The sequence below is a fragment of the Rhipicephalus microplus genome, chromosome 9, assembly GCF_043290135.1.
Source record: "Rhipicephalus microplus isolate Deutch F79 chromosome 9, USDA_Rmic, whole genome shotgun sequence".
Taxonomy (NCBI): Eukaryota; Metazoa; Arthropoda; class Arachnida; order Ixodida; family Ixodidae; genus Rhipicephalus; species Rhipicephalus microplus.
In genome coordinates, this window is record NC_134708.1 from 133,041,760 (window position 1) to 133,064,824 (window position 23,065).

Consider the following 23,065-nt stretch of genomic DNA (forward strand, 5'->3'; position numbering starts at 1 on the left):
TCTCTGTTGCCTAGGCCATCGCTCCCCCACCTTAACACAGCTCCATTTTTTTTCTTCTACCATTTTCTTTTCGTTAACTGTGCATCCTCTCTCCCTGGCTGATCCACCTCTGCAGAAAAGCATGCAGCAGCCAAATTAAAACTGAACCAGTCTTTCTTCCTGGGGGACTGCACAATAAGCTATATGCGCATATAGAGGAACTTCCATAGAAAGGCAAACAGGAGTCAGAAAAAAAATCACATCATAGTTGGTCCTGCGCAGTTATGTTACAAATAATCTGGTAGTTGGCAACCAAATAAAAGCAAAGGAGACACTCGCCTTAGACGAAGGAATTTCAAGCAGGGCACCCAGCTCTTCAAAAGTGATGTTGTTGTACAGTTTGCTGGCCGACAACAAATTGTGCTCCACGACAGCTCTGTCCAGTATTGTGCTTCCTGCAGAGGAGGGTGAACGAGGTTTAAGTCGAAGCAACACGACAGAGCCTATATAGAAAAGACGGCGCTCTGCCCTAGACACATATAATGTGGTACATTTCTACACTGATACCACTAGGATCTTCGTACGCACGAGTTTGGTGACTGTACAAGGCAAAACAGCACGCCATTGTCAGTAATGCACAGTGATTTCTAATAATGAACATGTCCCACAACTCATCTGTAATGGCCGAAGCCATGGTGGAGTACAAAGAACCAAGGTGATTTAAAATTTGGGAGCAATGGAGTTCATTGCCAACTTACAGTGACACCTGACCTTCAGGGCATTTTCAGTTCCTCTACCTCAGGTGCATCAAAATGAATGAACGACAGCGTCTTACGAAGAGCTGAGACAGGAACTTATGGGTCCCATAAATTGCACAAATTCAGATGAACGAAAGAAGGGGAACATTTATTTTATAGGCTCGCTTTTATAACAGAACCAAATGAATTTAACAGGTTATTAGACAGGGGTGAGCTTAGAGAACAGTTTTGTTGTGTTTAACTGTAGCATATTAATTTGATAAAATGAAATGTATTGGACAAGAAAACACCAATTAAATTGATGAGATACAGACCAACAGAGCAGGTGATGTTTTGTCAGCTTCAATTTGTATCAAGTTACATAAGTCACAACTAGCACACTGCAGCTAAACACAACAAAAAACACCTTTTACGCCTTTCCCTAGCCTAATGGTCTGTTGAACTCATTTTGTTCAGCAAGACTTTAGCAAGCTCTGACATCAACTTCACTCATGTCAAGATTTTTGCATCCATGAGTAGTTATTGACCCCCTAATAGCGATTCGCGGCCAAAAACACAACTGAGGGATGAATAACTATCAGTTTTATTGATTTCTACCACCGGCATCTAGCACGATTTAAAATGGCAGGGGTAGACTAGGGTCCAGCCAACCCAAGTCGCAAGTGTCGATTAAGGTTTATTACAATGGTTTGGAGCTTGAAATCACTGCGATTCATAATGGAGCTTGAAATCACTGTGATTCATAACGTAGTGAATTGTTTTTGCATTGATTGACCCATTACAGAACAGTGGCTCCAAAATAGACTATTCCAAGCAGCAACTAGAAAGTTTCCAAGGATGTGTGCTTCGGCCATGCTCACTCATGTCTCAATTTGCTATTTTGGGGAGTTCTGGTGTGCACAACATTCCGGTGTATGCAAAAGGATCTATGGAACATCGGTATACGAAATATAATAGAATATGCTCTCCATTTGCCGGATTTTTCTTTAAGCCTCCAGATGACCCCACCTATCTGGCCTCTCACGGTTACGGAGGCAGTAACGGTTGCGGACGCAAAAAGGCTTACGGACGAACTAAGATTCCCCGTTGACAATACCTGCGTGTTACTTGCTAGCGATGATATCTATACGCCACTCCACTTTGACAGGTTGTGGTCATGTTGGCATGTAACATTTGTGCAATGAAAAGACGTGCTCACTGTGCTTTTTCCGTGTTTCCAATCAGACAACTTCAGCTCACAACGGTTCCGCGACATGCTAACGAGCGCACATTAAAGTATGCTCTTTTCTTTCGGCTTTCTTTAATAGATTGTTTGCATCTCATGATTTCACCAAATTATTCAAAACAGTGCTACAAAGATCAGACATGAAGAGTGACAGCATTTTCAGGCATCGGCGCTACCATAAGAACCCTCGGATCGTAGGCGTCATAGCTACTAGCACATTATCACTCAGGATGGTATGAGTAGAATGTATCACGTCGTACACATAGCATCAGTGTCAATGTAGCAGGGCACTCAATATTCTGTTGAGCTTTTGTACGCTGTTTGTCGTACGAAATAAATAAACTTCTATGGGACGGACGCCACTCAAATTTCGCCAAGAGAACCTATGCATACCGAGCAATAGAAAGAAGGGCACATCTCTGTCAGTGCCCCTTTCAAATGGTACTTTAGGTTCCATTGAGGCAGCTTTTAAGCAAATGAAAATGCCATATTTGAATGGATACAGTATAATTTCGTTACAACAGACATTCAGGCACTACTGACTAATTAGCATCGTTATGCCAATCTCCCTAATTGTTCTATTGATTGAGATTTGTTTATGATAGATTCTGGTACAATGAACATTCAGCTCTAATTGATTAAAATGTGAGGCCAGCAAGGTGGTCAGGACTCCTTTACCGCAGATTTTTCTTCCACGGACATCATAAATCTAATACCTTGAAACTTCAAACATTGCTGTGCATACTATCGGAACGGGAACAGCGCGCCATGGATATCGATGTCCTGATCAAAGAATGAAGGCCATCGACCTCTGGTTTGTTAATGATCCCTTACGCCTAGCTACAGTGAAACACAGAAGATAGAGAAATAAAAAGGACACCGAGTTTGTTTGCCCTTGTGTTTCGGGGCCCTGACTCGCGAAATTGCTCATGGCTGCCACCGCTTCTCCGAGCGGTCACTGCATGGCGAGCTCAGCTGGGGGGGTAGACTGTCAATGCACAAAAAGCCCATCCACGATTCTTATGAGCAAGCAGGCAATGTAATTTGATGCTTTCAATAAAGCCCGTTATGCACTCTTTGCTTTCGTGTGCCCGCTAATGCAATAATCTGGCTGCGGCAGTTCGAAGTGGAGTTGTGCTTAGCCCAGACTTCAAGCAGAGAGCTCGGCTACAATGTGCATGGCTGCAGTGCCCGACGTTTCAAAGCATGCCACGCTCAATCGCGAGTACAAAAAGTTGTCCCACGGTAGTCTTCGTCACAAGGTTCAAACCTCTAATAGTGGGTTCAACAACTCAACAGAGCTGATGCGAGACGCACATCTGCGATGTTCGCAATGAATGCAGTTCGCTATCATAATTTGATGACTGAACTTTCGCATGCAGCGGCCCTAACTTAAGCGTAATTGTATTCTAAGTAATTTTCGATCAGTGAATACAGTACAAGCGTGAAAACATCACTAAGTAGTGCAATTTTATACAGCCGTGATCTTGCGATGCACAAGGAGCAGACGATGCTATCCTGGAGCGAGCATAGGACCAATGAAAGCAGCCACTCGGAGGCCTTGAAATTGGATTTCAAACATCTCTTTTTTGTACACTTGTATCTGAATAGAAGAGCTGGCTGAAACGAACATTTTGAACACGAAATTCTCTTTATGAAATACTTTTACGACGTGCCCAAAATAGTGGTGCCTAGTTGTGCTATAGCGGAGCTGTAATTTTCTGAAAAATGCTCTTTGTAATTGGAGAATCGAAGTGAGGGTATTATGCTCATTTAATTTAGAAGTGGAGCTTCGCAGAAGTGCAGATTTTCTCTGAATAGGTGTACTCACCTATTCAGAGACACACCCCTCCACTGCAGTAAAATCCCTTTCACAGGGGGTCACAATAGTTTTTATATGTTTGCCTGTTCATTCCAAATGCTTCGAAATTTCCTATAACTGCAATGTGAAGAGACGAGAATTTGAATGCATTATCTTTATTGGAATATTCAAAGTGATATTTGCACAAGTCTAATATTTTGGAATCGGATAGAAAAGAGCTACAGAAATTAAAAATGTGAATTTCAAAATATGTTATGGCTCGAATGACAAAAATCCGCTTATGACTTGTAATTCTCTTCAGTTATAAGAGACCCATTCCGTGTTTACATTAAAGTCTATTGTAACAATAATTGAATCTTACATACTCGTTTTACAGTACACAAAAATCCTCTTGACTATGGAGGTCCGTTGTAATGAGGTTATACTGTATAGGCATACCACTGGGAAATTTCCACCATCAAATATCACATTGAATGCCTTCATCCCTGAAAGCCCGAGGGGACTTATGGTCTGCATACAATTCTGGTAATTTTTTTTTTAGGGTGACCGTAGTGTATAACCATTATTCTTTGTGGGCTTCCTTTCAGGCCACCTTCGAAAAAAGTTGCAAAAGAGCGAGTGCTTGTGGTTCCTTTTGCTTTCTGTAAGCAACTTCTTGAGATTCTTGCATGATCTTGTGCTGCATGTACAGCAGAATCATAAATTCTCTTTTTAAAGCAACAAATAAGTGTTTCAGAGAGCATTTTACCAAATTTCTGATTCTTTTAGATTTTGCTAAGAGGGTGTTCCCACCCACAATGTTCAACACACCATCGGCAATTGTGGCCTTTTGGTGCGACTGCAAGAGGGCTGAGAAGTCTTCCAGCTCACTTTTCCTGATGATGCGATCCAGATACCTGCAGCAATATAATTAAAAAAGCATGAGGAAACTCAAGCTAGGTCAGGACCATGTGGCAACGATTTGCAACAATTTTCTAGCAGCCAAACATGACGATAACAGTGGTGTGGCACTATCCAAACCCATGATTGTGTAACGGTATGCAACAAATGGGCACATAGCACAGACTTAGCGATACATAATGGACAAACAGAAAAAAAAAAAAGAAGACTTCATAGAAACTTGAACCAGCACTGAGGTTTCCTTATTTTATTTGGATTTAGAAACACATAAGGACACAGAATAATTAGGGAGGGAGCAGGCTAACAATCTCTACTAAAGATCAGTGATATATACAAGAAAACCGGGAAGGAACTTTATCTGAAAAAGGAAAACAGGCACCTCAGCAGTTTTTACAGGCGAGGCTTTAAGTGCAGGGCTCTATTTGCCTTAGCCCCACGCCATACTTGACCCAATAGCATGAGTTGCAACCCGAGTCCGCGCTGACAATTTGTGCCTCTCACTGCTTTGTACTACTAGGCATGAGAGATCTAAAGAGCCGAGTCTCTCCACACACACACATACATGCGCACCGTGATATGCGATGAAGCATCTGCCTATTTCCGTGCCGCACATGGCCAGGTAAAGTGTTGGACGTATGGCATGTAATTTGACCTAAAGATGAGAAAATGTTCACTCTATGGTAGTATACAACTTCAAGTGAGGCCCTACTTACATGATCAAAATGTGACCACCGATTTCTTTCACTAATAAAAAAGTGCTACCCCTGAGAAGGACAGTCATGTCCCGGCCGATCATGAGCTGCGTGATGCAGGCTACCGTGCATCCGCCTTCGGGGAGGAAGTTTATTTATTTATTTTTTACATACTGCAGCCTCAATTAGACTATTGCAGGAGTGAGAAAAAAAACAAGAACAAATCAACAGTTATCAACAGGCTTCCATAAGTTCATGAAGGGGTAGTGAACGAACACTTCTGGGCAGCTATTTCCAGGCTTCTATAATTAAGGGGGGACATGGTGTCTGGAGATATTTTCTGTATTAGTGGACCAAACATTATGAAAATATACATGCTTATGTAATTTCTCCTGCTGATTTCAAATATGCACAAATTTTCATTGTAGGTCAATTAATTTAGAAAATACACAATGCTGCCACTCTATTGTTTTTGGAGACAATAGAAAAGAAAGTGCTTATCAAAAAGTAAATATTATCGCATAGCTAGACAGTGAAATTAGCAATAAGTGCAATGCTGCAAGCAGATTTCAAATTAAAGAAAAACTAGTGATTCTGCAGATGATGAAAGTTGAGGAGTCGTGTCATGGCTATCACATACAAAGAAATTTATTACCTTCTAAATTTATATGGGCAGCAAATAGAGATTCTGCTCTCAGCACTTTGTAATACACAAATTGGGCTTTACGTTAATGAAAAAATTATTGCTCTAGCTGTTCTAAATTGCAAGATATCAACCCGACAAACTATTAAAGTCACTAAAAAGCTTGTTTTCAGAAAACTGAGAAAAACAAATAAAACTCATTAATTTACATAACTGCACTTGAAAATGCTCAGTATGCACCGGGCATGTAGTCCTTTTGACTATGAGTACCTGTGTGGCGCTTTTTCAAGGACTGGTGCATGTTTTCCATTGCTTGTTGCTTCTTGACTGATGCTGCCATGCGCCGTCGATCCTTTTCAGCCATGCGGCTGCGGCTTTGCCAGCTGAGGTTTAGGCTCAGCTCTTTCATAATGTCTTCTGATGCTTTTTTATTGCCTGCATTGAACTTGAGCACTGCTTCTGCTGAAGCTGCCTCCACCGTGAATAGTGAAGGATGTCGCTCGTTTGGTGCCAGCGCCCAGATCATTGAATGCAGGCATTCATTGTTATTTTGGGTTTTCCCTCACTGGCATAGTTGCAACAGCTTTCTATCTGACAAGCACTCATAAATGGGAAGTAAGGCTTGGCAGACATGTGGAGGCAGCTTTCGACGATGTTTGGGAATGGGCTCCCCCTTGGCCTTTGCCGCATTTAGTTTGCACCAGGAAATAGGACCAGGTGGGCACACAGTGTGGTTTGCCACATCATCATTGGATGTGATGTGATGATAAGTGGCCATCACTGCTGTGTGCCTAGCATCAACATCACCACTGTGTGTCTTCAAAGCCCACCCATAATGATTGGTGAGCTTGGAGATCAGGACTCCTGTCAAGCGGCCCTTTCCCCCAAGACTCTCAAGGCCAGGGACTTAGTGTTTTGCAATCAAGTTGCGCAAGGCAGTGCCCATACACTTTTGGACATAAGTAATGCAGTCTTCTTTTTCCACAGGGATATACCCATAAACCTTATCTTCTTCTAGCGCAAAGTAACTGCGGCTGTCCCCGTCGCAAAGCACGGTGTTGTAGCGCAGGCTGTGCCACTCAAGTTACCTCCTGAAGAGGATGAGGGCAGCCTCAACCTCCATTTCCTCAGCCTTCTTGTCACTGTTTTCATGACACTGGTCATGTCCCTTCCACGCTGCATAAGAAGGGTCACCTTCCTTTGGCCTCAACTCGCATCCAGCAGAAAAGTTGCTCAAAACGACGACGTCAAGCACCAGCCCGCTGAACAATTCAATGACGGTGCCGAGACCGATATGCGACGAATGACCGCGAGTCATCTATGACCCATCAAACGACACCGCGATGTTTCCCATGTGGCCTATATTAGGTTCGGCGTAAAGTTCACGAACCAACCGCGTGCAGTCGCTCGTCAAATTGCGCGCAGCACGATCGGCCGCGGGTGTCAACTTCGTCTTCATGTAGTGTTGCCACGTTTTTGTGTGGATTCTCGGCTGCGGCGGCTGCATTTCCGATGGAGGCGGAAATGTTGTAGGCCCGTGTACTCAGATTTGGGTGCACGTTAAAGAACCCCAGGTGGTCAAAATTTCCAGAGCCCTCCACTACGGCGTCTCTCATAATCAAATGGTGGTTTTGGGACGTTAAACCCCACAAATCAATCAAATCAATCAACGTTTTTGTATGAAGACCCCGACGGCTGATGCTCGTCAACAAGAACACATCATTCAGCGTGGTCTGTCTGTTCCCCGTTGCCTGCATGGGATGCGCGGCCAAAATGTTTTATGCGTTCATCGCTACGTATGCACGGCGAGCTCCACAATGACGCAGTCTCCCCACAGGTCGAACACACAAAACGCAACTTCACGGCGAGTCCGAATTCCCAGTCATCGCGGACAATGTGCAGTTCTCCGTTGCATGCCTTGCACTTTGCAAATGCAACAAAGTGCTGTTCACTGTGTCCAAATCTATAATTGTGAACGTGGTTCCATCAGGCGGTCGAGCTGCTTCGTCGGGACCGTCAACCACGAATGCGTGTTGCCGCTCCGTCCCTGCAGGGAACGACAGCTCCGACAACTTATCTTCGGCTTTAGCTCGTTCCTCTTTCAAGTCAGATTGCTGCCGATAGATAGCATCTAGATGCACGCGACTGCTGCTCGAAGTGACGGACTTTGCACAGGCTACGTGACAACTGATGTGGTAGCTAGGCCTTCCGTGGTAGCTCCGACGACTTCGCCATAGGACACGGACAGTGTAGCGTCTCGGGGGTTTTGCTGTATCACGGAGCACTTCTTGAAATTCGCTACTAGCGTCCTTCGCACCTTTTTTCGCACCAAACTTGTGCCACATGCGGAATTTGCGCTCAGGATTTGACATCGTGAAACTTCTCCCCTGACATTTAGGCAAAATGGCACGCATGGACGCGCGCCTCAATAACTGGAGCAGACGAAGCCAGGAGCCTCCACCAATAGGGAGGCAAGCTCAAGTCACGTGCACGAAGTAGCGAATAGGAAGGCGTTCCGATACTTCTTTTTGTCGCTCATTTTACAAGCTGCCGATGGTTGAATTGGACCCATTCTGGCGGGAATTGGAAGGCGAAAGATGGTTCTCTCAAATGAGACTAAGCGGGCCGCGCTGGCACACATGAAAGGGCAGAAGCGCGTCACGAAAAATGTGCGATTTCAATGTCGATTTCGGCTCATATTTAGCTGGAAAGCACCATGTAAAGGGTCTTAGCAGCTAAAATAATGATATTATAGGCATGAAATTCACCATATAAGTGCACTAGTAGCTGTAGATTTAAAAAATGCAATAAAAAATAACTTTTTTTGCGATTTTTCGGTCTTCACAACGCCGTGTCCCCCCTTAAAGGGCAAAAGCTGTATTTGTACATGTCAGTGTGGGTGAAAAAAAATTGCAATGTTAAGAGCATGGTCACTCCTCGTAGACAAATATTTGGAAAACTTCAGATATGATTCGAGAGTGCTGAAGAGAGAGGAACTGATTAAATTGATTAGAAATTTTAGGCTGTCAACATGGAGACGTTTCGCAAGTGTAGTGAGACTTAGATGGGGAAGAAAATTCATTGAAGAAAAATCCCTGTCATATCTCTTGCATACAAACCTCACAGCCATTTTTTGAACGGCTTCCAGTTTATTGATGTCACATTTCTTAGGGGGTTCCAAACCATACTACCACTTTAGAAAATGTGTCAAATAAGTGTTTTGTAGGTAAGCAGTTCGGTTTCTTGAGGAGCAAGATGGGAGCGTACGATGTAAATAACCTAAACTCTTAAGGGCCTTGTTGGATGTGAAAACAATAAGTTTGGACCATGATAAATTATGTGTCGTAAAGATACGAAGGTACTTAAACTTGGACCCCCTGTACAAACTAACACTGTTGAAACCATATTCAAATGTAAACGGGCATTAACGTCTGAAAAATGATGTAATGACCGATTTGGAGAAGTTAATATTCATTTGCCACGATTTGGGCCAGCTACAAAAATGAAAAAAATAAATTGCTAAAAACGGTATGATCCAGTGGAGATTTAACAGTATAATAGAGGACGCAGTCATCTGCGAAAAGGCATATTTTAACAAGTGTGCAAGGATAGGTCATAAATATAAAACAGGAATACGAGGGGTCCTAGCACTGTACCCTGGGGAACTCCTGATAAAAGTGACATCGAAGGCGAGTTGGCAGAGTTGAAGTACACATATTGTGAACGCTGCAAAAGAAAGTCAGATATTCGTACAACCAATCATGCATTCTTTAGTACGACAAACAATTTGTGCAATAATTTAGGATGTGATACAGTGTCAAAGGCATTGGCAAAATCAATGAATAGGGTATAAACCTGATCACTTACGTCTAAAGAGCTGCTGATGCCATGAACGAATTTTGTCAGTTGAGTAATGGTGCTAAGGCCACGCCTGAAACCGTGCTGGAAAGTACTCAAAATAGTTTGTTTCAAAGAATACCGTGATGTGTTTGATGATAATAAGCTCTAGCATTTTACAAGAATGTGCTGTTAAAGCGATGGGTCTATAATTGCATGACAATTAAACATTACATGATTTAAATACACGAAGAATGGAAGCATGTTTCCACGACAAAGAAAGTGTCACTGACGAGAGAAATTTTTAAAAAATAATTGTCAGGTATCTGCTACACTAAAGAGCGTATCTAACAAGGAAAGCTGTCGGTGTGCCATCAAGACTGCATGATTTCTTGGTGTCTAAGTTTAAAATGAGATTGAGTACCCCTCAAGTGAGATTGACACATAGTTGATTCCAAGATGAGATTCAGCATGGAAAGCAGGAATGTCCGAGTTGCCAGTCGTAAAGACTGAGCGGAAGTACACGTGAAGGCTGAAGTGATTATCTCCGGATCAGAAACCGCAACATTCTTAACTGTCGTGTCCAATAAAAAACCAGATGGTAGGATAGCCTTGCAGAATATACAGGAATTTTTTTTCATTAGCTTCGGCAAGGTAACCTTGTAATAATGTTCTTTAGCGATCTTCATTTTAGCAGATAGTTCTCTTTTGGCACTAGCAAACTGTTGAACCTCTGTCGAGTCACCAGAGTGCTTTGATCGGCGCAGTCTGGCCACACGACATGATAAATACATGATGTCCCTAGTCATTCAGGGTATTTCAGTGTTCATTTTTTTTGTTTTCTGTGGATTGAAATGATTGATACACTTACTTACAAGGCCTTCGAAAAAAGTAGATAATATTCTGATATCACTGGTAGTGCTTCTTACCCAAATTCTTGAATTGAGTCACAAAAGGCTTCTGCTCAATCATCAGCATGGTTAAAATCAGGAAACGTGCAGTAAGTGTAATGCCATTTTAGGATGGTACCCGGAATAAAGAACAATACAGCGTTATGATCGGATATGCCACTAATGATATCACGTTCAAGACCGGACATAGCCAAGGATGTAGTGAGGAAAACCAGATCAAGGACAGCACCATTACGAGTTGATTCCTCGGCAATTTGGTGAAGGCCACATGACAATGAAATGTTAAGCAGCTCTCTTCCTATGGATACCTTGTGTCCACTGACCGTCATAGATGACTAGTCTATAGCAGGAGCATTAAAATCACCCATGCAAATAATGTAAGATGCTGAAGTATGTGAAGGCGCTGACACCCCCTGTAAAGTTGTTTGCGCCGTGTGGCGCACGTGTCTCGCCCAAAAGCCGCATTTCGGGTTACAGCTACAGGATGGTAGGTGGCATTGATTGCCACTGTCATCATCATCATGGTTGTGAAAGTGGTAGCGCCGGTGGTGACCCCTGGCATAAAGCAAGTCTTGGTGGCGGGCCAGAGTTGAGCGAGGCTCTTCTGCGCGTGGCGGTTGCTGCGAACGGTTGTCTAGCGTGGGTCCTCAGCGCGTGGCTCCACGGGCTTGCGCGCCGGGAGGGCGCACGTGGTAAGTCAAGCGTTGGCGACGCCGCCATGGGTGTGTTTGCCATCTTTTGGAGTGTATGGAAATTGTGTGTAAGGATGTCTTAGCGTGTTGATAACGACTGATGTATCATTCGGCGGACGATATCGTCGTTGTAAATTAGTTAAATAAATGTATGTTGTTGGTTTGTACCGACCGTGTCTACTGCGTCCCTTCACTCTAAGAGCGTGGCGGGAGCCTTGCTCGCCAATCGGAGACACCACAAGTAACATAGCTTTGTAGAAATTGGTTAATGTTGTGTCAGAACAAGGCGGGCGGTAAAAGATCCCGATAAACAAGGACATGTTTTCTAAGTGAACCTTGCACCACAAGGACTCAGTATATGGTGGTGCAGCAAAGCATAGAAAAGTCGAGGTGAAACAGAAAGAATAGGGCAACACCACCGCCTCTTCCCCCCTCTCCGTCTTTCTGAACCACCTTGTGGCCAGGGAGAGCTATTTTAGAATCATAGACTCTATCGTGCAGCCAAGTCTCAGCAACGCTGATAATGTGTGGGGCATAACAGCAGGCCTGGGAAAGAAATTTGGAATAATTACTGATAACACATTTGGCAATGGTAATTATTATGGAAAGTTTATTGTGAGTGCTCTTTCGTCAAGAAGATGTTGGCCCAGAAGTTTATTCAACGATTTCAGTTAAACCAGTGGATGATCTGACGAGAGTATAGAATGAACTGTCCCAGTTATATCGCACCTTGTCAATGAATACATGACCAAAGTGAAGTTGCACAGATGAGCCGTTGTCCCTGTGACAGGCGGATGCCTTTCACAGCTTCATGAATATTGCGAACTTGGAGAGAGAAGTCTTCTGAAACTTGAAATGCCACTGAAGTCTAAAGTAGTACCCAACTACACACAATCTGATGATGATGTGTGGCGCTTTGTGGCGCAAGGGCCAATTGATGGCCAAAGAGCGCCATTTCGATGAGTAGAGATGCGGACAATGATATGTTGCGTGGCTGTATAGGGGCCTTAAAATTCCTCGCGATAATGCGGGTAAAAACATAAGTATTAAGATCATGACAGTGGCGTGATATAAATAGTAAAAAGGGTGACAAAGGTTTTGATAATAAAAACATGTAAAAATATTTGGCACTAGCACAAGTGCCTCATCAGCGCCCTTGTGTCCAAGGGCTGCGAGGCAAGTGCTTTTAAATGTAGTCACTGCAGCAGCAACCTCTCTTGAGAGGTCACGCTACGCAATGCCTGGGTATATTACATGATAAAAACCGACATCTCTTAAAAAAGCTAGCAATGATTTATGGGTGAAAAGTGGTTCCCTACCGACAAACGTTGCAGGGTGTAATGGTATATGTTGTCGGTAGGGTAATGAAAAGTGTTGTCTTCTTAGAGTGTCTAATTGTTTACATTGGATTAAAACGCGAAGAACTGTTAATGCCTCACCACATTTGTCACACAATGGTGGATCGCCACCGGACAAAAGATGTGTGTGTGTCGTGTATGTGTGTCCTATCCTGAGTCTTGTTAGTGTTACCTCTGTTAGACGTGATTTTGATACTGGTGGCCAATGGCCAAGGTGTGGCTTGATAACGTGTAGCTTGTTTTGTGTGTGTCTATCCCAATTGCTCTGCCAGTAGTCCCTGAGCTTTCGTTTGAGAGACGGCTCAAGATCAAGGGGCGGGATCGATATGGGTGTAGTGGCACTGATTTCGTGGACGGATGCAGCAAGCTGATCCGCCATCACATTGCCTTGAATCTCGCGGTGCCCTGGCACCCAGCACACTACAACATGTTGGTTGAGTGTAGAGTGTGCATAAAATAGAGTAAAGTGAGACGAGGACAGGGTTTTTTTTTGTTTTTTAAGACTGTGTAGAGCCGTTACCACACTGAGGGAGTGTGTAAAAATTACTGCTTTTTGTATTTGTAATTGTTTGATGTGTTTAGCTGCCACAAGTATCGCGTAAGCTTCCACTGTGAAGATACTTGTGCCTGGATGTAGAGGGCCAGCATCCGAAAAGGAAGGGCCACCAGCAGCGTAGGACACAGAGGAGTTGGACTTAGAGGCATCTGTAAGGAACTCAGGACGTGTGTATTTGTGTTGAAGTTCCAGGAAGTATGTTCGGATATGGGCAATAGGCGCATGTTTTGTAACTTCTAGGAAAGACACATCGCAGTCTACAGTCTGCCACTGCAACGGTGGCGGGTATGCTACAGGAGCCATTAAACTGTGTTCAAGTGACACTCCAGTGTTCTCAGCTAGACCCTTCAGGCGAACTGAGAAGGGCTGCCTCATTGAAGGCCTGTTTTGAAACAGAATGGAGCTCGACAAATCAATAATAGTAGAGTATGAGGGGTGCTTCTTGTCTGCTTTCACCTTAAGAAAGATGAAGCGACCACTCATTTGACTCAACGTAAAGGCTTTCTACGGGGCTGGTGCGAAAAGCACCCGTAGAAAGGCGGATGCCCAAATGGTGCACGGGGTCCAGCATCTTCAAAGCACTTTGAGCCGCAGACTGATAAACAACTGCCCCATAATCTAAGCGGGTGCGAATGAGGCTTCTATATAGGTTCATGAGACATTGCCTGTCACTACCCCACCTAGTACGTGACAACACTTTTAAAACATTCATGGCTTTTAAACATTGTTTTTAAATACTTGATGTGCGGTACGAAGGTCAACTTGTTGTCCAAGATTAAGCCTAAGAATTTGTGCTCCGCATTGACTGACAGACGTTGACCGTTCAGTTCAATGTCAGGTTCTGAGTGCACGCCTCTCTTTCGGGAGAACAAGACACAGGTGCTTTTTTGTGGGTTAAGTCGAAATCCGTTTTCATCTGCCCATTTGGAGACCTTGTTTGAACCCAGCTGAACCTGCCGCTCACACATTGCTAGGTTGCATGACTTAAAGCCAAGCTGGACGTCATCGACATATGTGGAATAGAACATGTTGCTGGGGATGGACAGGTGCAAGGAATTCATTTTGATAATAAAAAGTGTGCAACTAAGTACACCACCTTGCGGCACGCCTGTTTCCTGGACAAATGTTTGGGAGAGAACACTGCCCACACGGACACGGAATGTCCGATTAGACAAGTAACTCTCGATTATAGAAAACATTCTACCGCGCACGCCAAGGTGGGACAGGTCTCTTAGAATTCCAAAGCGCCATGTTGTATCATAAACCTTTTCGATATAGAGAAACACAGAGAGAAAATATTGTTTATGGACGAAAGCGTCTCTGATCTGTGCCTCGATACGAACAAGGTGGTCTGTGGTGGATCTACTCTCTCGAAACCCGCACTGAAATGGGTCTAGCAAACTGTTTGTTTCAAGGAAATGTACAAGTCGGCAGTTTATCATTCTTTCGAAGACTTTGCACAAGCAGCTTGTAAGTGCAATAGGCCTATAACTCGAAGCTAAAGAAGGGTCCTTGCCCTCTTTCAAAATGGGAATAATGATAGCCTCTTTCCAGGAGAAAGGGATAGTGCCAGAAAAGCAAATAGCATTGTACAAAGTAAGGTTTTTCGCGTTTCGATTGGTAGGTTTTTTAAACATTTCATACATCACACGGTCAGAACCTGGGGCAGAAGTACTGCAGAAGTTTAGAGATGTTCGGAGCTCAGCTAGACTGAAAGCTTGGTTATATGCCTCGTTTCTAGTGCAGTTGCGTTCGAGTTTCTGCTTTTCTATTCTTGTTCTGTATTTTTGGAAAGTGTCAGTACAGTGGGACGGGCTGGACACCCGTTCAAAGTGTGCACCGAGGAAGTTTGCCTGATCTTCCAAGGTATCACCCTGAGTGTTTACAAGTGGAAGTGTGTGTACTTGTTTTCCTGCTATCCTACCAACCATGTTCCAGACTTTAGCCTCCTGTGTGTATGAATTGATCCCTGACAAAAACTTCTGTCAGCTTTCTCTTCTGGCCAGCCGACGCATTCTTTTGCCTTGAGACTTTTTCTTGAAGGTGTCAAGATTTTCGGCTGTCGGTGAGTTCCGAAGCAACCTCCATGCCTTATTCTGCTCCTTTCGCACATTACGACACTCAGTGTTCCACCATGGGACGTGTCGCTTGCCAAGCAGTGCAGATGTTTGTGGGATGCACTTGGCTGCTGCGTTAATAAGGAGAGCTGTGAAGTACTGCACAGCTTCATCTATGCTTAGCCCACATATGTCAGTCCAACATAACTGAGCATTGTTATGAAACTGTTCCCAGTCGGCTTTGTGTATAAGCCATTTGGGAACTCGTGGATGACATTCGTATGATGTTTGTGTACTCAAAATGACAGGAAAATGGTCACTTCCGTAGGGATTATTTAGAACTTTCCATTGGAGTAATGTTACAAGTGAAGGAGATGCGATGCTGAGGTCTATGGAAGAGTAGGTTTTGTTGGCAAGGTTATAATATGTTGCCTCTTTCCTATTCAACAGACAGACACCGGAGGAAAAAAAGAACTGTTCAATGAGACGACCTCAAGCGTCGCAGCGAGAATCACCCCATAGACTGCTATGAGCATTCAGGTCACCAAGGACCAGATATGGTTCAGGTAGTTGATCTATTAAGGACTCGAATTCTCGTTTTTCAAGACGGTGGCGTGGGGGTATGTACAGAGAGCAGATAATGACGAGCTTGTTGAAAAGAACTGCTCGGACAGCCACTGCCTCTAGAGTTGTTTGTAGTGGTAAATGTGTGCATGCTACTTTTTGATTAACAATAATGGCTACACCGCTCGATGACGCCGCAGCATCATCTCTGTCATTTCGGAAGAGAACATACCGACGCAAAAAATTTGTGTTTTTAGATTTTAAGTGAGTTTCCTGTACACACAGCACTTTCGGCGAATGTTTGCAAAAGAGCTCTTGAACATCATCGAGGTTTCTAACCAGTCCTCTGACGTTTCAATGTATTATTTGTGTTGCCATATTGGAGGTAACGTAGTGCTGTGTGTAAGAAAAAATGGGTGTGTCTGCTTCTTAAGCTAAACATTAAGACTCAAAGAACAGGGCCGTCGCCGGGCCCCGTTATGGGCTTTTTATTTCTTTTGGCGCGCTCCAGGGAGCTACGCCGATCTTTCAGCACCAGGGGTACCGTGGTGTCCATTGCCTCCTCAGAGGCACTGCGTGCCCGCATTTGCGAGCTGGTGTTTCGGGCTTGGGGCCTTGCCTGGTGAGACGAGGCCTTCATATCGGCAGACCCAGGAGTCTCCTTCACCTCGGGGGGCGAAACCTTTGGTCCTCTCGGGCTAGAGGTCGAGGGGACCTCCTTTGCTGCTGGGATACCCTGGCTGCTGCAAGAGCTTGCAGCTGCCGTGGGTGTGGCCGTGGGGACGAGTAGCAGGGCAGCCTTGGCTGTTCCCACCGTGGGTGGGGGCATTGGCAACTGCCTGGGCACACTGTGCCTGGCATGGGCAGTTGCCGCAGGCCGTTGTAGTGCTGCCCCCTGTTGCACTACATCGGCGAACGATGGTTTGTTTGTGAAAAGACCAGATACTTGTTGACGGGCTTTTCGGAAAGTAATGTTTTGTGTGATTTTGATTGTAACAATTTCTTTTTCCTTTTTCTATGTTGGACAGGTTCGGGAGTATGCGGAATGGGCACCATCGCAGTTTGCGCAGTGGGCCCCATCCTCCACCTTACACTCGTCTGTGGCGTGTTCTGTGGTGGCACACTTTCCGCAGGTGAGTTGGCCGCGGCAACTCTGAGAGCCGTGACCAAAACACTGGCATTTGAAGCAACGTCGTGGGTTGGGAATGTAGGGTCTCACATTCAACTTCAAGTATCTTGTTTCGAGATGTTCAGGCAGGGTACTGGTGCAAAACGTCACAATTATGTATTTTGTTGGGACTTCTTTCTTATCACGCCTAATTTTGATTCTTTGTACTTGTGTCACCTGCTGGTCCTTCCAGCCCTCGAGGAGCTCACCTTCAGTCAGGCCAAGCAAGTCTTGATCAGATACAACGCCTCGGGAAGTGTTGAGTGAGCGGTGTGGTGTAATTGAGATAGGAATGTTTCCAAACGATTCTAGTTTCGAGAGGTTTTCATACTGGCTCTGACTTTTTACCTCGAGGAGGAGATCCCCACTGGCCATTCTTGTAGCCTGGTAACCTGGGCCAAGTGTAGTGGTGAGGCATTTGGAAACAACAAAAGGCGAAATTGTTCTGGCGTTCTTTTCAGCAATTTCACAGTGGATTACATGGTAGCGGGGAAAGGTTTCTTTCGGTTTTCTGAAATAGTTGCAAATTTCTTCGGTGCGCCCTCTCTTCGAGAGAGGACGATCGTGCAATGACGGGAGAGAAGAAAAAGCCATAAACTAAATATGAGTTTGGCAGCCATGCCAGCCACCCACCATGGAGCCCAACACGGGGAAGTGACAAGTCCTAAATTAATATGAGGCATGTCAACGTCGGCTGTACACAGCCGCTATAACCAAATATATTGTGCCCAAGACAGAGCACATACACAAGGTTAACCCTTGCCGCCAGGAAAAATCTGAAGTAAATGGAAGAGAGAAGAAGACAGGATAGATTTAAAGACGAGAAAAGACTAAGATGTAGAGAGAGAGAGAAATAGGAAAAGGCGACTACCGATTTCCCCTGGGTGGGTCAGCCCAGGGGTGCCGTCTACGTGAAGCCGGGGCCAAAGAGATGTGTTGCCTCTGCCGGGGGGCCTTAAAGGTCCAATCACCCAGCGTCAGCTCAACCCCCAGGATTCCCTTTTCCCCGGACACGGCAAAGCCACGCACGGCTAGGCGTGGGAGGGAATCAAAACTCCCCCGTTAGCTCGGGTCCGTGGTGTCACTACACACCAAACGCCTACTTGCACAGGCGCCCCTGCGGGGAACTACGCACAATCTATACAACAAGAGAAAGGACATTGAAAGACACTCAGCTACAAGATGGCAGGAAAGGGAAGATGGAAGCTTGCGAAAAAGAAATGCGTCAACAGAGGTTGTTCGTTCAAGCCGATGCTTTGACAAGTGAACGTGTCTTCTGCAAGGCTAGAATCTTTCTTCAACGCTTTGAGGCTAGAACTTCCAGCCTTGAAGAAGACAAGTCCACTTGTCAAAATGCCGGCTCGAATGCACAACCCCCCAATACGAATTTTTTGATGAGCTGGCTTGCTTTAATTTCCAACATTGACTGAGTTAACAACATTGCATACAACAAACACAGTTGCAAGAGGCACTTGGTTCAGGGGCTAAGGTAGGGTAGATCGACAAAAAAAAAAGTGATTTCTCGTTTTTATTCGTAAAATTAATAACTACTCTCAGGAGCAAAATCAAACAATTGCAAGCATGTAGGAGTGCTTAAAGCCATTAAGAAATGGCACTGAAAATCGTTCCTTGTCACAGATGCAAGAACTTGTTTACATGTTTTCTATCATCGTTTCTACTAGAATGCATTCTGAAAAGAAAATATGGCTAGATTGGTTAAGTATATTGATTTTCTACCATTTTAATAAGTTCTCCTTGCAAATTTTATCAGCAGAAACACTTTTTAGCACAGTCAATGGTTCATGCTGTGAGCCCTTTCAACACATTTTGTAAACATCAAGGAGTATTAATTTTTCGAAAATTTTCTAAACTCTGTAACTTTTTTGAAAAACTATCTGACCGCCTGTGCTGAAACTTTCTCAGGTTATACATGTCTCTTCCAAGCTTTCCAAACAGCCCGAACCTAAAACTTCAAAAACTGTGAGTAAAAAAAATATATCATTTGGAAAGTCCCTGTTACGGTATGTGACATGTCAGAACAAAACTTCTTTCATATTTCACCTTCATACTGTTTTTGACTCCTGAGAAAAGATACATTTAATATTATACCCGAGTTTAAAATCTGGTACTCAAATATAAGTTAGCACCTAAAGCTTAAGTGTGAAAATCGCAAAAACTGAAGACCAAAAGCTTTCTCACTGAGCACACCACATCTCGCAAAATATGGACAGGTTCTCGAAATTCGAAGTTAGAACCAAGTTTACCCATCTACCCAAGTTTCCCCACTTAATGAGGACAACATTTTTAGGTCCTTCGAGTAAATCCTTCAACCATATGAAGAGACACAACACAGGCAAGCTTACACAACATGGTCAATGTTGTACCAACCAGTATGCGCTGCAATTTTTATTGTCTTGGCTCAATCCCGTTCTGTTCTGTCACCGGATCTCATTCCTCGCACTGCTGCAACTACCCATCATAGTGAAATGTGTGCGATTACGCTCTACGATGAGAACATTGCAGCCAAGAAAGTGTTCACAGCTGGGGCTGGTAAGCATCTAAGAGCCCTTCAAATGTATTTTGGGAAACAGACTTTCAGAGTGGATCGCTTTACCTCCAGAAGTCAGGAAGGAAGCTAATACAGATACGAGAAACTGCTATGAAGGCACCCTGAGCAACTTTTTGTAGATATTGTTCAAGCATGGACGAACAAGTCGACAGATAGAGAGATAAATGAATGGACAGTTGACATAAATGAATGGACAGTTGAGATAAATGAATGGACAGTTAAGTCCAGTATGGTGCCAGTGTATATTAAAGCTACAGTGAAATATCAGTATAATGAACTTCAGGGGACCACGAAGAAATGTTCATTATTTTGAAAGGTCGTTATCATGAAAGCCCGAAAATTACCATCACAGTAGCATTTCAGCAATGCCTACCTTTGCAAAAGTACATCCGGGAACTCGTTTCCAACAACAATGGACATGTGAACGTCAGACAAGGCACATTTATTTAAAGTAGTCTGTGATCGTGGTTCGACAGGTGCAGCAGCACAAACTCTACATCACAAACGATTCTACACCATTCGCATTCTTATGCACTGCTTCAGTCGCTCTGCCACTTTATTTTACGACTAAGCGAAGGTTCCTTGGGTAGTCCAATGCATCTGTGGCAAACACGGACTCAATGCGATCTTCGGATGCCACCGCGACATCATTATCCATGTTTTTGTTTTATTTATTCATTTCATGATACTGCAGACCAGCATGACCCAGACCAGGAGTGGGTTTACAAAATCAAGGAGAACAGTAGAGAACTACTTGATAACAATACTAGCACCACATGCAATAGTACATCAATTTTGCTATAAATTGATTTTTAAACAAGGAAATAAAAGACAGCACTTAAACAATACTCAAAACAACTGTCTCAGCGATTCAATATTCTACATGACAAATGTTGTTCAAGGGCTTCATCAAAATTGTCTGCCTCACAAACAAACTCGGGCAGACTATTCCAATCCGAAACACTGCGGGGGAAGAAACTGTTTAAATGCCTCTGTATCGGCAAAAATCTAAGGAAGAGTGTGTTTGTAAGAATTGCAAGTAGTTTTGGCTGTAGTGGCTGTCAAATACGAGGGTGCAGATACACTGAGCTTACCGTTTAAAATATTACATAAGAACTTAAGTCGACTGACTTTTCTGCAGACACCTAGGGGAGGGGCGGGGGAGATAGTATAAGCTTTCATAAGTTGAGTTGGGGAATCTAGCCTTTTGTATTATTGAATATAAATCTGATGGCTTTTTTTTGTAGCGCTCCTAAGCTCTGTATATCCTTATATCCTTTTTTCTGTACGGATCTCTCTCTCACCATGGGGATCTGGCGCCGACATGGCTGCCGGAAACTTACGTCGAGTATTTTTTCAGTTGATGCAGATTACAGCGATTGCCCGGGACGCCACGGCATCAGCGGTGTGTCCGGCTCTGCCGGACATTTCTGTGACGCAAGACTTCTTCATTGAATTTTCTTGCTTTCCTGCGGTCCGGATTGCACTCGACATGACGGCGCTGCCAGCGGTATCAACATTCGGTTACGAGCGGATATGCAGCTGGCAACGATGGAAGCACCGTGACAGCGAAGCACTACAAAAGCACACCCACCATTCAACCACTTTGGGATCTGGCCCCGACATGGCTGCCGGAAACTTACGTCGAGTATTTCTTCAGTTGATGCAGATTACAGCGATTGCCCGGGACGCCACGGCATCAGCAGTGTGTCCGGCTCTGCCGGACATTTCTGTGACGCAAGACTTCTTCATTGAACTTCCTTGCTTTCCTGCAGTCCGGATTGCACTCGACATGACGGTGCTGCCAGCGGTATCAACGTTCAGTTGCGAGCGGATATGCAGCTGGCAACGATGAAAGCACCGTGACAGCGAAGCAGTACAAAAGCACACCCATCATTCAACCACTTTGGGATCTGGCGGCGACATGGCTGCCGGAAACTTACGTCGAGTATTTCTTCAGGTTAGTTACTTTTACCTCCCTGTATACGGTAGGCCATTTAAGAAATCGGCGCCAGATCCCACTGCTGTTCTTTGTTCGGTGCTTTGCTACCTGTCGGCCTTGCACGCTGATGCTGTCGCGTGTGGTCATATGATGAAAATGATTTTGCTGTTATCTGGGGATATAGAGCGAAACCCAGGCCCTCTAACACCGCAACAGGAAAAGCAGATGTTCGACACCATCATGACATTACCTTCAATGCAGATCTCTCAGTCTGCCATTCTTGATAAACTTAGCTCTATCCGAGCTAACCACGAAGCGTTTCAACAAAAAATAACAGAAGAAATACATTCAGTGCGAAAAGAGCAACATACGCTTGAGCAGCGAGTGGCAGATGTAAATGATAGATTAACGCGTGTAGAAAATAACACCCCCCTAGGTAACACGGGCAAAAAAGAACTTGAGCAACTTGCAGCTCAATGTGGAGTGCTTGCGCATATCGTGTCAGGACGACTTCGAAAGTAGCAATCATCGAAATAACCTGGTATTTTATGGTTTCCCAGATAATGAGAATGAAACGTGGGCACAATCAGAGGAAAAAGTTATTTCTTTTTGTTCTAGTGACTTACGGCTCAAAATTGCCCCTGACGCAATTAAACGAAGTCACAGATTAGGCCGATACTCGGCGGCGAACAAAAGGCCCATCATAGTGAAGTTTCTATCTTTTAAAAAAAAAGAACGTGTGCTTAAGTCTTCTGGCAAGCTAAAGGGAACCAACTTTGGAATCAGTGAAGACTATTCAGCCAAAGTCAGGCTAGAGAGGCAAAAATTGGTACAATACGCTAAAGGAAAGGGTGGTGATTTTAAGGTTCGTTTCAATAAATTATTCATGAATGACCAAATATTCCTGTATAACAGTGCTGAAGATAGAGTTGTGCCTAGTCGTAGATAGCAATCACCTCGAAATGCCATTTTACTGACAAAAGAATTGAGAAAAAATGAAGTAACGTGCATCGTAGTTAACTGTCGCAGTTTGAAAAACAAAAGAACAGAATTTCTTTCGTTATTAGGCATGACTAAACCACACATAGTTTTTGGCACGGAATCCTGGCTCGATACCACCATCGCAGATCATGAATTCTTTCCGTCGACTTATGCAGTATACCGGAGGGACGGCACGGCGCACGGAGGTGGTGTATTCCTAATGATCCATAACAGTATCAGTAGCGTTCCTATTCATGGTGTTAGTGACTTGTGTGAATTTGTGTGGTGTAAAGTTATGCTGAGTGGTGGCTCAACTGTGGCTGTTGGTTCCTTCTACAGGCCCCCTAGTAATACAACACCCGAACCTCTATTTACTTTAAGCAATATTTTGTCAACCCTAAATACAACATA

At 44.1% G+C, this 23,065-nt stretch overlaps 1 protein-coding gene and 1 pseudogene across 2 annotated transcripts in view; one reads left to right on the plus strand and one right to left on the minus strand.

Annotated features, from left to right (window-relative positions):
- The window catches only part of LOC119163075 (uncharacterized), a 392,637-nt pseudogene that overhangs the window by 132,624 nt on the left and 236,948 nt on the right, over positions 1-23,065 (plus strand).
- The window catches only part of CSN4 (COP9 signalosome subunit 4), a 99,490-nt gene that overhangs the window by 15,231 nt on the left and 61,194 nt on the right, over positions 1-23,065 (minus strand). Inside the window, exons 8-9 of one of the 2 annotated variants that reach the window (XM_037415000.2) lie at positions 4,595-4,680; positions 319-434 (exon numbers count right to left, since the gene is read on the minus strand). In XM_037415000.2, the coding sequence (XP_037270897.1) occupies positions 319-434; positions 4,595-4,680 (202 nt within the window). Of the gene's footprint in view, positions 1-314; positions 435-4,594; positions 4,681-23,065 lie in introns of both variants that reach the window. The other variant, XM_075874325.1, reaches the window with a different exon arrangement.